Source organism: Carassius auratus, chromosome 16 (genome assembly GCF_003368295.1).
Source record: "Carassius auratus strain Wakin chromosome 16, ASM336829v1, whole genome shotgun sequence".
In the NCBI taxonomy this organism is placed as follows: Eukaryota; Metazoa; Chordata; class Actinopteri; order Cypriniformes; family Cyprinidae; genus Carassius; species Carassius auratus.
In genome coordinates this window covers 27,195,432-27,213,123 of record NC_039258.1, presented here as the reverse complement: position 1 = coordinate 27,213,123, position 17,692 = coordinate 27,195,432, and the positions used below count along the sequence as shown (strand labels likewise).

The window sequence follows — 17,692 nt, the reverse complement described above, 5'->3', positions numbered from 1 at the left end:
ACACACACATTTTTTTTTTGACTCAATTCTACAATGTTAAGTGGGTGGAAAAAAAAATTCCTTAATCTTGTATTTGGGTCAAAAATGGGCACCCATAGAAATGAATGGGAAATACTGTAATTTAGAGCATTCTTCTTGTTTTTTTTTTTTTGTAAAAATAAATTAATAGATCCAATACAATGCATATCTAACATACACACAAATGAAGGGCTGATCCTGTACAACATTCTCATCATGGCGAAAACACACAGACACACACACACACAATGCATTCAATGAGCCTATGACAGAGCTGGGCTAATGTCTGACCATGTTTTTGGTATGATCCAATCATCCACCTGCCTCATCACCCTCTCTCTCACACACACACACACACAAACAAACAATGCATTGAATGAGCCTATGACAGAGCTGGGCTATTTTTTTTTTTTTTTTTTTTTTTCAAATAAAAACTGAATTGAATGAGCTTGTAGCCATTTTGTAATCCTCTCCGGCTCTGTATGTTTATTAGGAAGGTTGTAGAACTTAAATTCATAATTTGTTAGTTTATTGGAGGTACAGAAAACGACACAGCAACTGGGCGTTCCCAGACCAACCGTCTGTATCCAAGGTTCTAAATTAACTTTTTTGATCACCAGCCAATGTGGCTGGTAACTTTCTAAAGTTACCAGCCAATCAGAATTTCCACTAGCCATTTTTTTTTTCGGTAAAAATAACAAATGATGAGTGCCACTGAATGAATTTGATCATTTTATTAACATTGTTATGAAAAACACATATAAAGTAAAATGCAACAAAATACACACTGACTCAAATTAAAAATTATTAGTTCCCATCACGAAATTGCTTGTTTTTTTTTTTTTTCTTTCGCGTAACTTGCGGCAATCCTGACAAAGCATTACAACATTCTTGTGATCAAACACAAGCCATTCATGACCCGTCAGCCATTTGGCATTACATTTTATTTTCTTTGTTTCTTTTTTTTTTTTTTTTTTTTTTTTTTATTGCAGCTCACAGTTCACAAAAAGTATACAAAAAATATAAATCAACAACATAAAAATGAACAATAATAACAAAAAATAAATTATACAAATAAAACAGCAGGGGGATTAAAACAATACAAACAAAAAATATAGTAAAATCGAGGTTTACATAGCATTAAAAATAGGAAAGGAGTTACAGACAGATAAGGTTTTAGAAGCTTTTTTGTTTTTTGATAACTGGATTAATAAAAGATATTGCTCAAATTCTTTTATAAAGACAAGAAAAAGAGGTCTTGAATTTGAATATTTGCATCTGTGGATGTGGAATTTTGCAAGAAGCAAAATCAGATTTATCACATAAAACTGTTTCCTTTTAGACTGTTCATACTCAAAAAAACCCAATACAACATTCTTCCAGAAAAGAGTACATTCATTATAAATGTTACTCCTAATGAAGCTTAAAACTTCTTGCCAAAATTTCTTTGTAAATGAACAGTACCAAAATAGATGAACAACAGTTTCAACAGAGTCATCACAAAAAGAGCAGTTAGAGGAAATATCACTTTTGAATTTTTTCATATAATGCTTTGCTGGATAGAACTTATGAATTATTTTGTAGGAAATCTCCTTTATTTTGTTAGTTAGTAGATACGTATGAGGAAGCAACCACACTTTCTTCCAGCAAATATCACCCATTGCATTATTCCAATACGCAGTTACAGCTGGTAGAGTAACAATATTCTGCTGAAATATTGAACGAATTATCCTATTATTATTTTTGCATGGAGCGGCAAAACATAATCTACCAATAAAGGTATCAACCAAATTAAGAGAGACCTGAGACAGAGAGTGAGTACCTCTCAGTAAAGCAATAACACCTGATGGTATAGAGTCCATAACTATGGAAAATTCTCTTGGAGAAACAGGAAATTGAAAGTAATCTAAAAACTCTTTATATGACAATAACAACCCTTGAGAGTTCATCAACTGACTGATCAACAGTATGTTTTTATCAAACCAACTCTGAAAAAATATGGACTTATTCTTGTATAAAACATTACAGTTATTCCAAATGAAAGATCTATGAGGTGAAAAGTTGTGCTTGAATATTAGTGACCAAGCCAAGAGAACTTGCCTATGAAAATCAGATAATGCAGCTGGTAGTTTATCGATTTTATAGTTACACATTAGAAGAAATTCAAGGCCACCAAACTGAGAGAAAATATAATTGGAAATGAAGTTCCATATAGATCCTGGCTTCTTTCTAAATTGTTTAAGCCAATTAATCTTGAGGGTGTAACTTAAAGTACAGAAATCCAAAAAATTAAGACCCCCTTTATCATATGTGTTCATCACAACAGATTTCCTTATATAGTGTATTGATCGCTTCCATACAAAATTAAAGAGGAGCTTGTCAACACGAGTACCTAATTTTGGGTCCATAGGAACAGACTGAGCAACATAAATAAGCCTTGAAAGACCTTCAGCTTTTGTGAGAAGTACCCTACCTTTTAAGGACAGGTCCCTTTGTAGCCATTGGTTAAATCTTTTCTCTGTTTTATCAATAAGAGGTTGGTAATTAAGATTACATCTTTCTTTTGGATCCTTAGTAATTAAAACACCTAGATAACAAATTCTTTCTTTTACTGGGATATTCTGGACAGATGATTCATTACAGTCTTTAATAGCAAAAAGTTCACATTTCTTAATATTTAAGTATAAACCTGAGGCTTTAGAGAATGAATCAATAATATTTATTGCAAGTGAAATCTGACTTTCATCTTTAAGAAAAAGGGTTGTGTCGTCAGCGAGCTGGCTGATAATGACCTGTCTTTCAGCAATAGTCACCCCTTTTAAACTGCTGGCTTTTATATGAGAACAAAGAATCTGAGCAGCAAGAAGAAAATAGGAAAATAGGTAGGGGGAAATAGGACATCCCTGCCGAATGCCCCTCAGTAATTCAAAACGACGAGTTCTTCCATTTTTTAAAATAACTGAACTACTACCATTCATATATAAAGTTTTAATGGCACTACAAAAAAATGTTCCAAAGCCAAACTTTTCAAGACACTGAAAAATAAAATGATGTTCCAGTGTGTCGAACGCTTTGTAGAAATCCAGAAATAGAAGAAAGCTATCATCACTAATCATATTAGAGTAATCTCTATAATATCAAGAACTAAACGTATATTATTTGAAATGTGTCTATTGTTAAGAAAACCAGATTGCGTCTCATCTATTATAGAATTTAAAACATTTTTAATTCTTTTAGACAGTATAATAGCCAGAATTTTATAATCGTTATTTAATAAACTTATTGGGCGCCAGTTTTCAATCAGAAGTAAGTCTTTTTTTGGTTTAGGTATGAGGTTTATTATTCCTTGAGATAGACTAGGAGGGAGTTCATGATTTTTGATACTCTCAGTAAAGACATTTAAAAGAAAAGGGGCAAGAATATCTGAGAATTGTTTATAAAATTCTGATGCAATGCCATCACAGCCAGGTGATTTGTTACATTTAAGAAGTTTGATAGCATCTATTACTTCATCTAAAACCAGATTTTTATCACAGCATTCTTTCTCCAGATCACTAATTGTATTAGTATTTTTAAGAGAGTTAAGAAGAGACGTAGCAGAATCAGAACAATAGTTAGATCTATAAAGATTGGCATAAAAATTATAGCAAAAAAGAGAGATAGCTTTTGGGTCATTAGTAACAGTACCATTAATATTAAGGTGGTGAATTGTATTACGTTTACCTCGCTGTCTTTCAAGGTTAAAGAAGTAGGAGGAGTTTTGTTCCCCCTGTTCTAACCATTTAATTCTAGACCTGACAAATGCACCCTCTGTTTTACGTTTGTATATCTCATCCAATTTATTCTGTAAATCACTTAGTTTAATTTTTTCCTCAGGTAAAAGTCTATCAGGCGAAACCATAGAAAGACAGGTAATATCAGAAACAACTTGTTCCTCCAAAATTCTGTTAAGCTTAGAAAGAAAACTCCCATAAGACCTTAAATATTTAGTTCCCAATACCTACTGAAAGAACCTTCCTTTTGTGCCAGATCCCAGTGAAAGGAAATTAATTTTGTAAGTTCCGATTTAACTGCCTCATGCCTTAGATGAGAAATATTCATCTTCCAAAAAGAAGTACAGCATGGAGTTAGAAAAGAAGAAGATCTAATATTTATAGAAATTGCCTTGTGATCTGTTAAGGGAGTAATTATTATGTTTACTGACATATTCTCTATTAAAATGCTCCTAGAAACCAAAAAGAAATCTATGCGGGACTGCCTTGTGCCGTTTTTGTTACTCCAAGTGTAAGAGCACTTATTAGGATATAATTCCCTCCATGCATCAATCAGATTATATTTTTGCATAAAAGTCTTCAAAGTAACACTGGACGAACATGGCTGCTTTGGGGGCCATCTATCAACCAAGTCATTTATAGTAATATTAAAATCCCCACCAATCAATAAAAATGCCTGTGGGTGTTTACGAAACCAGAGTAGAATTCTTTCCTCTAAAGATTCAAAAAGTTTAGTGTTTTCAGTGTTAAGGTTATATCCATAAATGTTAACCAAAATAAATACTGAATTATTCCAACTTAAAAGTAAACAAAGAAAGTGCCCAAAGTGATCTGAAAAAACCTCCAGAACATTTCCAGAAAAAGTGTTCTTTAACGTAGCGACCCCTGCAGACCTCTCAGAGCCATGAGCAAACCATAAGTCATTATTCCATTGCGACCTCCAGAATTTCACATCATTACCTACAGAATGTGTTTCTTGAAAGAAAACAAAATCAGTTTTGAACTGTTTTGCGAATAAAAATAAAGCTTTCCTTTTAACATTTTCTCTTAATCCCCTAGTATTAAGTGAAACTACAGACAACGACATATAACAAAATAACACAAAAAATATGGAACAGATTAGAGTGTAAAGTGTAAACGAGAACGATGCACGTATAGTTTGCCCGAGCCACATCACGTGAAACAGTAAAGTTCGAGCCCACACAAGTTCTTTGGATAGATCGTGTTGTAAACTCAAAAAGATGCAACCAGCAGCTTAAAACTGCAGTAACAGTTTGAACAGTCTGGAATCTAAATCACTAAATACGAAAGAAAAAACAAAATGAGGAAAAAACCCAGAGAACGAGCACCTGCTCTGGAAAAGAAAAATAGCAACATCCAGAGAGATTCATAACTTGATTTCACCTTCTCCCTGAATAAATGCTCGAGCTCCGGCGAAGAAAGCCGTTTTCCCCGCATCCCGCGCCTTCACGAACGGCCAGAGCTTGGAGCGCCTCTCTCGATCACCTTTAGAGAAGTCCTCCTTGAAGAGAAATCCATTAGATTTGAGATATGTAGAGGTCTTAGCTCGCTTCCACACTTCATTTCTCAGCATACGTGAAGTGAACTGAAGGATGATAGGCCGTGGACGGGAATCGGTTGTGCTTTTTTGACCCAGCCGATGTGCGATATCAATTACTTCGGACAGCCGCGATGACTCTTCTGGCAAGATGGATTGACATATCTTTATGGTCTGCAAACGCACGTTTTCATCCTTATTCTCCGGGACACCGTACAATCTCAAGTTCCACCGTCTCGAATATGATTCAAACTCATCCATCCTCCGTTCAAGTATTTTGACGGGCTGTTCCAGTTCTAACACACGGCTCTCCACTTTACATATCTTGACTTCGATCTCTTTGATATCGGCAAAAGCAATGTCAATCTTTTTGTTCAGCTCATCAATTCTCTCTGTGTTGCCGCTCACCAATTTTTCGATGCTATCAGATCTTTCGTTGATAAGTCGAGACAACGTGCCAATGATGTCAGAATCAGAATCCTTAACGGATTTAGTAGTTTTGTTTTTCGCCGCAGGTTCACTCGGGGTTACCGGTAATGCTGGGAATTCCTTCTCATCCAATATCATCATTTCCAAATCTCTTCCTTCAGTACAACACTGACTGTAATCGTGATCACTGTTAAGTAGCACTTTATCAGCAGACATCTCGTTCAACACAGCATTCAGATTTCGATTTCTTTTCCTTTCAGCCATTCCCAAGTGATATAAAGATCACTATAAAAGATGGAATAGAATTTTAAACTAATTGGGCTTACTTATTTAACTTTCGTGATGAAGAGCTCGGTAAACGCGTCATTTCACGCGGCCATCTTGGCAGCTCCTCCATTTTCTTTGTTTCTTTTTTTTTTTTTTTTTTTTTAATTTTATTATGAACAATGCACAGGACAATAGGTACAGAGAACACTACAAATACTGTGCAACCTGCACAACAAAAAAAGAAATGTACAGACCAGAGGATAATAACATTAATTTATAGAAGGGGAAAATTAAAATATATTCAGTTCCTTCAGGAGATGAAATGTTCTTGTAGCCTTCATATTTTGCATGTTTTCTATTGTTTTGTAATATGTTTTAAAGTCCAGATGAAATACATTAAAGCTAGGTTGTGAATTAGACCATTTACATTTGTGAATATGGTATTTTCCGAAGATAATAAACAGTTGAATAACAAAAATTAAATTTTTGGACAAACCACATAAATAAAAGTATAACATGACATCAAAAATATTGATTCTGATGTTTACATTCAATTTTGTGATTATAAATTCTTCCAAATCAGACCAAAATTTTTTTGTGTACATACAGTGATAAAATAAATGAAAAATAGTCTCCCTATTTGATTGGCAAAAGACACAAGACTCTTCTATGTTTATTTTAAATCTTCTTAGCGTATCTTTAACAGGATAAATTTGATGTAAAATTTTTAATGAAACTTCTTTTATTTTATTATTAATACAATATTTATAAATAATAGTATTTGCCTTTTCCCAATTTAAATCACCCATGGTTGAATACCAAAAAAACTTTGCAGCAGGTGGAACCGAGCATGAAATTTGATTTCTAATATATTTATTTGTGTATGCTTTCTTTGTAATGTCTGTATCTCCAATAAAAATTCTATTAAATTCAGCACTAATATCTGTAAGTGATATGCGTTTTAGAATTTGAAGTGAACCTTAGGGATTGCATCAAATACAACTGCGTATTCTTTTGGTGTCAATGGGAAGTTAAAGTTCTGAAAGAATTCTTAATATGACATGAGCAAACCATCTTTGTTCAATAACTGTCCTACCAACAGAATTCCTCTATCAAACCATGGCTGACAAAACAGAGACTTCTTTTTATAAATAATTTCTTTATTATTCCAAATAAAGTATCTATGTGGACTAAAATTGTATTTATATATCAATATCCAAGATAGAAGGGCTTGTTTGTGGAAGTCAGCTAATTTCAAGGGAATTTTATCAATAGAAAAATTACATTTCAGTAGAAAATGTATGCCACCAAGAGTATTGAACAGATATGATGGAAAAGCGTTCCAGATGCTGTCGGGGCTTTTTAAGAATTCTATAGTATCGGATGGACAGTGGCTCACCTTATTGCTGCTTCTGTATGCTCATGCAACTTGATTTGAGCTTTGTTGTAGATGAGTTTCCTGAGTGAAATAGGCGGGCCGCCATTATCCTTTCACTCTGCCAACGACTTCCGGTTGGAGATGGAGCATCAATTAATTATATATATATAAGGATTAATATGTGAAGGAGAGGCAAGTGAGAATGAAAAAAGAAAAAGGAAAAACTGATCATAAGAAATCATGACTGCATAACAGCAAAGGTAGGTGGCGGTATGCACTGAGAATGCAATGCGCCAAAAAACGAAAGAAGAAGAAGACTTCCGGTTGTGTCTGCCAAGAACTTCCGGTTAGCGAGTTAGCGTCTTTTACTGTTTTTGGTTAGCGTGCAGAAAAAGTAAACTATGGATGGTGTTACACGCCGACACGGCTCCGGGACATATTGTGCTGTTCGCGGTTGCAACAACTCGTGGCGACTGCTGAATGTTTGGTCGGAAGGAGAATGTTTCGACCATCAACCATCTACAAGGCGCCAATGTGGATGTGCTCCCCCGTATGCGTTGTATGAGAAACCAAAAACAGATGTTGAATCTCGGAAGTGGCTCGCGGCTTTGAAGTTGAAGAATCCGCCCAAAAGACTGTTTGTTTGTTCTTATCACTTCAATGATAAAAAGCCCACAGAGGAAAACCCTTTCCCGGAACTTTGGTTGGGATACGATCGACCTCCCCAGCAAAAGAGACGTAAACTCGACAGAAACAAAAGTGACACGCAATCGGATGGTAAGTATATATTGATATTTTTCTGGTTAGCTAAAGTTTTGCAGCATAAGTTCGACTGTTGATATATGTGTCTCTCACATGCATACACACACACACACACACATTTGTATTACTCGTCGTGTTCTGTTATAGATTAACACACGGATAACGTTACATACAACCATCTTAATACACGCATAAGATGGGCTAAGGCACCTTCAAAAGCACGGCGGCTGCATGGCTACAGGAACGCCGTTTCAGTACCTCCTGAAGGAGGGAAACGCTGGATCCCTCTGCTGACAGCAAAAACTAACAATTTGGTGGTCGACCGCAGTACCGCCCCGGTCCTGCTGATGGCACCCTCTTCATTCTAGTCAAGTATTTTATACCGGAAGTATCGGGTGGACAGTGGCTCACCTTATCGCCATAGCTGCTTCTGTATGCTCATGCAACTTGAGTTGAGCTTTGTTAGCTTGCTAATGTGTCGTCATCATGACGTTTTCCCACTGGTGAACGCAAAGCATTTTGGGAATCAGCGGCACAAACATTCATAACGCGCCAGACTGCTTTGCATGGAGGGAAGAACGCAGTGTTCAAGATGCCGTCTACCTGCTGTGTTATAAACTGCAATAGTCGTTCTCACGATAGGACTGGCATAAAGCTTAAGAACGGAGTATCCTTTTATCGTTTTCCTGCGTGGAAAAATAAAACTACAAGCCGTGTTTCAGAGGTGACAAAAAGGCGACGAATGGCATGGATAGAAGCAGTAAATAGGCCCAAGATTACCTTCGATAACACTCCACCACACATGATGGTTTGTTCAAAGCATTTTCACAAAGGCAAGTTACAATTACTCTCTGTAAATGTTATGTTGTGGGCAAATATACAAACGAACCCAAACTGGGGCTGGGTAATTTTTCTGGTTTTATCGATTAATTCAAATGTATTGTTTTGCCATGTTTTTGTTTCTTTAAAATAGAGGTTTTGTTTGACTTAACCAGACCATTAGATTTGACGTTAGGCAATATTAATTGTTAACTAGCATTAAATAGCCAGAAAATGAGCTATTTTTAAAATGAGCTCAGTTTTAAATGTTGTACATTTAGGCTAAATAGCAATTTATTTGGTGACTGTGTTTGCAGGCAGACCTGCCTATGAAATGTTGGAGTCTGATCCTGACTGGGCCCCTTCTCTGTACCTCGGCCATAATGAGGTCACAGCTAAGAACACAGACCGGTTAAAGCGGTATAGGAGAATAGCGATGAGGTCACCACAACAACAGGAACACCCATCGCTAGGCACTAACTACACTGGTCCTGAGGCTGATTTGGATAATGGAGCACCTTTATACCCAGGTAAATAGTAAAAGAATACAGTATACACTACCGTTCAAAAGTTTGGGGTGAGTAAGATTTTTAATGTTTTAAAAGAAGTATCTTCTGCTCACCAAGGCTGCATTTATTTGATTAAAAATACAAACAAAACTGTAATATTGTATAAATATTATTCCAATTTAAAACAGCTGTTTTCTATGTCAATATACAGTAAAGTGTATACACACTCACACACGCTGGTTTGTTGAATTCTGACTGCATGCAGATAGATGAGAGAGCGAGCGTGGTGCTTAAAACATTAGCATACCTTTGAATGGACGACAGTTTTCTGCCCCGCTTTTACAATCTCCAGGCCCTGGACCGATCCATCTGTAAAAAAGACCGTGGCCTGCTGCAGCGACTTGAAGTCACTGATAACTTTGTGTGTGTATGCACACGCATATAACACTTAATATAATGTATGTGTATATATATATATATATATATATATATATATATATATATATATATATATATATATATATATATATATATATATATATATATATAATATTATATATATATATATATATATATATATATATATATGGGTGCTGGAAGTTGGGCAACAGTTTGACGTCCCTTGACCAGTCGCTCTGCTCGTAAGGATCCAGTCCTTTGATTCTCTTTATTTTCTCATCTTTAAATTAGGATTTAGTTTTAGGCGGTATGGTCCGACAATGTTTTCTTTAGCCGCTGCGTTTTGTAGGATTATATTCTGTTTTTCACACTAATTTTTCATTATTTTCATGACAGAACACTAGCCTGCTATGCCAGCCCATTTAAACGGGCCAAACATACCCATATTTCTTTGCGTTCTGATGACGTTGCCACTCAGTTGGTCACATGTCTTAGCGATCTCTATAGTCAGTCATGACAAAACAGTTTTAACCCTGACGGCAGTTTCCATCACGCAGTATACAGTCGTGGTTTGTCATAATAGACTCTCATAGAGCAGTTAATAAACCGGACATGATCATAGACTAATAGTTGCATTGCTGAGCAGAAGGAATTTTCAAATGCTCACCGAAGACTTCTAGGTAATATGAATGAAGTAGGCTTGCTTCTGTATTCACTGTGGCGATTGAATTAACAGATTGAAAATGATCACAAATGTACTGTGTCTTTAAACCATGCAGTTTATCTAAGATGTAAACACTGTAATGCTACATTAGTAATCTCAAATATGTAATCTAAATGTAAAATTGTATATATGTAAATTATTTAAATAAAATGATTTTAAACAAATTATATAGAAACACACACATGCTTTACTTACATATGTGGCTCTTTATTAATGAAGAAAAATTACAACCTACACTGTTAATGTCTTGTCAACAAAACTGATCACACTTGCACAGATAATTTTTTTTTATTTCTCTTCAAGGCACCATGTCAGAGTTTACCCTGGATATCCAGCTGACGGAGTTGGGCTTTTCAAACTGGAATTTCCCCGTGTGTGAGCCGCAGAGCGTTAAAGAGGACTTCTTGCCAACCCAGAATGGCACTGAAAAGCCAGCACCAGAGACTGAAACGTCCACAGACTATAATGAAGATGCCTGTGTCGTTGCGAGCTCATCGGCTGACAAAAGCTTTCTAAATGATCATCAATATTACACTCCTTTCAAAAATAACTCTTCAAGTAGCGGAGGAACAGCTCAAAGCAGTTCCAAAATCAGTTCCTCAGAGAAGAAGGATAAAGTTCTTAGCAATTCATGGAATAGAGGAAGAAGAAGAGAAAGGAAAGAACAGAGAGATGATGATGATGATGACGACGACGACGATGACGAAGAGCAAAATGGAGAAGAGGGAATGAAAAGTGACAAGGAACAGAAATGTTCAGAAGTGAACCAGGAAGCCTCCGGCCTCACAATAGCTGATGCTGTGTCTGGTGAAGAACAGACAGATGAGGATGCAGAATTTGTTTTGACTGATGATGATGATGATGTTGAGGAGGTGGAGGTAGAAGAAGAGGAGGAAGATGATGATGTGGAGGATATGGATAAGGAGGAAGATGATGATGGTGAGGACATGGATAAGGAGGAAGATGATGATGATGATGATGATGGTGAGGACATGGATAAGGAGGAAGATGATGATATTTCGTGGTCAGGTACTGTATCATTTTCCAAGCAAGGTATTTTTTTTTTTTTTTCATCTTGTAGATTGTTATTTACATTATATATGGAAAAGAATTTGTTCTGCTGAACAAGTTTTTTTATTGAAACTTTTTTATTATTAACCATTTATTTATTGTTTATGCTTATTTTTCTTTAAATATCATTGGCATTGTGTAATTAATCTTTAAATACACAAAAAAATTGCAAATTAAAATGTATTTTTAGCACTTACATGTACTTTAGCACTTACAAGCTTTTGTTCTAAACAAAAACAATTAAATATAATATTTAGTAAATCTAAAAACTTAATTATGCAATCGTTCAAAGCTGCAATTAATCGTTCAAAGTCCACTTACGTTATTCTGCATGCTTTTTTTTTCTTCTACCAGGCACAGCATCGCCTGTCACTTTGTTTTTACATTATTTTAATTTTAGTTTTAGTATAACATTTGATAATTAATACTATAGAAAAGCACAAATAAAAATTAAATTAGTGTTTTCAGCTTATTTTCATATAAAAATACTGCATACAGTTGCATCAAACAATTGTGATAATAATAAGTAATAATCGCTATTACAATTTAAAGAGAATAATCAATTAATTTAGTTTTTCATTTAAGTAAAAAAAAAATGCTTAATTGCAGAAATGTGAAAGAAAAATATTTTTCTTAATATATTATTTTTCAAGTACAATTAACTATTTTTTTAATTATTCAGGAAAGATGTAACTCCTTGATAGCTATACTGTAACTTCATAAAAACGTTTTTTGCTGGAAAGTGATGGTATATAATGCAAAACATTTCTGAATGATTATTCCAACAGCCTGGCAAGACATAATTTCCTGTTACAGCAGCTTCTGACACGCGTTGTTCTTCAATTTCAGAGACTAATGGATCTGGAGAGAATGAAGAGAATCGCTGCCATGTGTGTGATCTCACTTTCTCCTCTCTCTTCTTACTCCGAGAACATTTAAACATGCATACGGGTGTTCGCCCCTACCGCTGTGATGAATGCGGCAAGCAGTTCTGCCAATTAGTCAATTACCGTACGCACCTTCGCTCCCACTCCCAGAAGGCCTCCATCCACTGTCGTGTTTGCTCAACCATATTTGAGACCGAGGAGCAGCTCAAGCAGCACTTGGACACCAACCATTTTGAGAAAGAGTTCTATCAGTGTGATTTCTGCAAGCAGATTTTTACTGATCTAGATATGTGCAAGGGCCACGTCGAAGCACACAGACAACAGGCGAAGCGACATTTGTGCCTCAAATGTGGCGCTAGTTTTCGCCTTCGCAACTCGCTGCTCCGCCACCTGGAATTGCACAGCAGAGGCATCTTCTCCTGCTCAGACTGTGAGCTGACTTTCCCCAGCAAGGTTTCTTTGTTACGCCACAGTTTCTCTCACTTGGGCGTCTTACCGTATACGTGTCTAAAGTGCAAACGTCATTTCCGTTTGCCCTCTCTTTACCACAACCACGAGTGTAAGCCAGAGAGCATCCAGTGCATGGCGTGTTTGGTTTTCTTTCAGAGTCAGGAGGACTTTGATAAGCATAAGAAGGACACGGGATGCTGGGGTCATCAGGGAGCTTTGCCGACCAAGACAGACGAGATCCGCTGCATGGAGTGTGGCCAAGTCTTTGCAAGCATTGAGGAATTAAAGAAGCACGGAAGCACTCACCAGAGGGTCCTAAAATGTGCTGAATGTGGGATGGGTTTCCGCTCGTCACTCATGCTTATGTCACACATGGGAGGGCATGCGGGACAGCGGCCGTGTCTCTGCCAGGACTGTGGCCTGGGCTTCCCACATCAACAGGGTTATGACAGCCACCTGAAGACATGTGGAGTGGTGACACCTCCAGTGGTAAGCTCTCTCGCTCTCGCTCTCTCTCTCCTTCATTCTAAGAATACTAAATGTCCTGTTTCACTAAATTTGTAAAACATATTTATAAACTAAAATGGAACATTCACATTGATTTGAATTTGACAATAGTAAAACTACATTGCTGATTGAAATAAACCTCAAATAAAATGTACATATTAGGTAAAAACTTTTTGAAGTTGAAAAATTTTAAACACAAGAAGAGATATTGACTTTGTATAGACTATGTAAGTTGATGGGGACCAGAAACCAGTTTGGGGCAAACTTGTGTAAATGTTAATTTTTGGTTGAATTATCAATAAAAAATGTAACTAAATAATTAAAATAACAGAGTTAGGTAAAGGTTGGTCTAAAGCTATGTGATTGTTAACAATTACACTGGCAATAACAATTGTTATTTTTATTATTTTTACGTAAGAAAATCTAAAATTTCCTTGCCACATACTTTCCAGCACTATTCTCTGAATGAATATATATATACCCACTGCTTATAGAACTTATATAAATGTTGAAAATAAAAACATGTCTTTTTAAGTTAAACGTGTAATTCTATTTTCAGGCTGCTGTGAAGAAACCCAAACCAAAAGCAACTCCATCTCCACAAATAATAAAACAAATTACTCCTAACATAATCATCCAAACCGTTGCTCAGGCCTCAGCACCTGCCACATTCCACAGAAGCTTGAAGGAAGTCCACATGGTTCCATTCGGGGACAAGAATAAGGCTGCTGATGGTAGGTGGAAGTTCACTTTAGATAAAGAGCCTCCTCCAGGTATGCCTTTAGTCATGCTTCTGCCAGTTTCCTCTACACAGTTCTCAACTACCTCAGTTCCTACCAAGAGCTCCCAAAACGTTTTACCATCCTCTCTGGTCGTAGAAACATCTGCTCCACATGTTGTTTCCATGCCGGTGGTCCCGTCTGGCACTGTCATTAGTAAAGAGGTAGAGAAAGACACTGTAGAGCCCAGCAGAACCAACATTCCTTCAAACATACTCATTCCTGTGCAGTGTCATGACAGTATCTCTCAGAAGAGGTGGACCGTTTTAGAAGACCAGGGTTCTGTTCAAGTGTTTGCTAGAGAAAATGCAAAGGCAGAGGAACAGGCTGCAGGTGGGGCAGTAGCAAATCAGGGAACGAACATTTCTGCTCAAGTAGAAGTGGAGAATAAGCAGCAAACTCTATCAGATTTGAAGCCTAATGCACTGGCTGATGAAAACCAAGTTCCAGGGAGTTCATCAGAAAATGTGTCTCTTAATCCCACCTGCCCAATGACACCATTATGTCTAATAAAGTTCGATGAGAAGAAGGATGGTGGTGACAACATCAAGAAAAGCTCTTCAGATTTGAAGGAACTTGACTCCTCGTCTGTAATGGCAGGAGTAGAAGGTTTAAAGAGAAAACCGGAGAAGCAAACGCTGGATTCTTCGCAAACCAGCTCTCATGATCTAGTCTCTTGTTCTTCAGAAATTACTTCAGTAAAGGTCAGTAAAGATGAAAGATTATTCAGAGAAGTTGTGTCACCTGACAGGATGTGTGCAGAGACTGTGACGGAGGGCAAATCAGAAAATTGTCCGCAGGGGCAAAACGAATCTGGTTTTGATGTAGAGGTAGAAGTTAATGAAGATGTGGAATCGAGCAGCATGGAAGTGGAGATTGGGGATGAAGACAGCGGAGTGGATATGTTGGAAGGTGAGCTTCATGAATGTGTGACTTGTGGACAAGTCCTTCCTGAAAAGGGTATGATTCAGCACTACATGAAGCATGCGGCCGACAGCAACAGTCCTGAGCTCTCTTCTGTTAACTGTGCCTCTCACACTACAGAACAATCCTCTTCAAGAAAAAGACTACGATCCGGCACAGAGTTGTGACCCTTAGTTCAAGAGTATTTTCAATTGTATTATTTTAAATTGATTTGCAGTTATTGATATTACACCGACTTTACTTCCATTCTGGTTACTTGACAGGGGTCCCAGTCCTTTTTACCAAATTGTAATTTGGGAACGAATGGTGATTGTTTAAACCAAGTGTGTCTTGAATGTTTTCCACTTTGGACATTTCTTTCCCGGTATCTTTTTGTTTACATTGTCTTCTAGATACAATAAATGTAGATTGGAAATTGGGAAAAATCCTTTCTTTTTGTTTTATGTATATTCAGATTTAGTCTTTAGTTTAAGACTATTGTTACGGTGTACTTAAAAAAAGAAAAAATATGTTTCTTCTAAATAAGCTAATATTTTAAGCCACATCAGTGGCACCACTACAGCAATTTTCAGTTTCAATAAAATATAAGATACTGGGAATTACAAAAATAAATGAGAAGAAATTAAGAAAAAAAAATTGCATTTCTATATTTCACAGATGTTGGATATAACGCACCATGTCTGTTCAATGAATTTATTAGCATTTGCTCATAAAGTTTCATTTTTTGGCCAGGAGGTGTTAAAAAGAACAGAAACCATTTGTTAAGGGAAGATGTGGGCTAGCCACGATTCCGTTTTTATATATCTATATATTAATATTATTACAGAAAAGTGTTTCGGTACTTCTTTCAGTTCTTTTCTTTACTTCTTTAACGCTTGGCTCATGATATACTGTTTTGGTGATTCTTTGGAATTAATACTGTACCGGTAAAACAGAGCTTAATGTGAAATACAGTTTTTATTAAAAGAAAAGTATGAAGGTCTTATTTGTTATTGAGAACACGGATCGTTATTACTCAAAATAAAGTGAAATTGTTGGATAAACGACACCTGTATATGTCTAATCTCTGACGCATAAAGGTCTCATAAATATTAATTTGAAGGCGCACATGCATTCTACACCTACTCCCGTGACTCATAAAGAGAAACTTTAACAGGAGTGGGCGGAAGCAGGTTAACCGATGAACATAATCTTCATTTAATCCTGACATGAATCGCTGCACAGCACTTCACTGGTAAGCGAAACTCTTCGCTTTGTTAATTAGCGTCACTTTTTTAATTGTTCGTTTTTTTTTAATTATAGTCAAAATATTATAGTGAAATTTTGATGTAAGCATTCCATTGTTGTATTTTTCATCTTGCATATTTAAGACTTGGTAAGAATGTCCATAAGGCTCAATTATCATCATATATGTTAAAGTTTGTGATAATCCGTTTTAAAAACTGCCGGTGACGTATAGGTGCATAGATTCACTGCTGTGACTTAATTTCAGTTTATGTATAGTTTTGTTTTATCGAAAAATGCATAGCCTATGTAGTATTATTTTAGTAATAACTAAAGTAGATATTAATGTTATTTGAAAACTAGTTTCAGTATATTTGCAATATGACATCATTTTATATGTTGAATACAGATGCGTTTTGTCTTGGTAGATGAAATAACAACGATGACACAGGAAATGACAAAGAAAGGCTTTCTTGTATTCTTTTCCATCTATCTGTTGGGTAGGTGAGACAAACGGTTTTTTTCTTTCTCCATCTCTCTTCCTTTCTTCACTCAGATCTGTGAGACCACCGTGCACTGCATAGTGCAGCAATATCCTGCTGACTGCACTTTTCAAAGAAAGCAGATTCACTGTTTGTTTTTTCACAGAGGTGTTATCCACAATGTTTTGCATTGATGGTTAAGGGCAAGTTATGCCTAAAATTGATAATTGTGTTCATTTAATTAATAGGCCTATAGTGTTATTTTGCTGCATATTAGTGTATTACGCAGTAACAACATCTATATTACATGTGTTTCTTTTCTCTTAATCTCTTCGTCTTCATGTTTCAAGCTATGGTCAGTGCTCTTGAAGGTAAGAAAGTTTTTGGTCAGCATAGTTATTATTTGTCCAGTCCATTCTAATAAATAAATATCTAAATAGCTTAATAATAAATAAATAAACAGCCTGCTGACCAGCTAAAGCCAGACTACCAGTTTAGTCTGGTTTTAGATTATTAAGCAGGGATTGCATACATTTCAAATGTGTCATATAAATTAGTTAGACTCTGCCAGACTTAACTCAATAATTTGCATTTGTTTACATTTCTTCACATGAATGTATTAAACGGGATGCATGGTACGTCACATGCCTCTACCGCATGTTCTTTCTCATAGACAGAGACTCGTGTTATGGAGTCGGTTCTGGCACTATAGCGGGTATTATATTCGCTGAT

At 36.2% G+C, this 17,692-nt stretch overlaps 1 protein-coding gene across 2 annotated transcripts; it reads left to right on the top strand.

Moving 5' to 3' along the window:
- Positions 1-7,662: 7,662 nt before the first annotated feature.
- Positions 7,663-16,298, top strand: LOC113116692 (zinc finger and BTB domain-containing protein 41-like). 2 transcript variants are annotated; one of them, XM_026285000.1, is made up of 5 exons: positions 7,663-8,200; positions 9,322-9,534; positions 10,940-11,665; positions 12,557-13,533; positions 14,111-16,298. In XM_026285000.1, exons 1-5 carry the CDS (start codon positions 7,825-7,827, stop codon positions 15,419-15,421), a joined length of 3,603 nt encoding a protein of 1,200 aa, XP_026140785.1. In that variant the 5' UTR covers positions 7,663-7,824; the 3' UTR covers positions 15,422-16,298. The 2 variants fall into 2 exon arrangements, with proteins under 2 accessions (XP_026140785.1, XP_026140786.1); XM_026285001.1 differs by lacking the exon at positions 7,663-8,200 and adding an exon at positions 8,567-9,018.
- Positions 16,299-17,692: the final 1,394 nt, after the last annotated feature.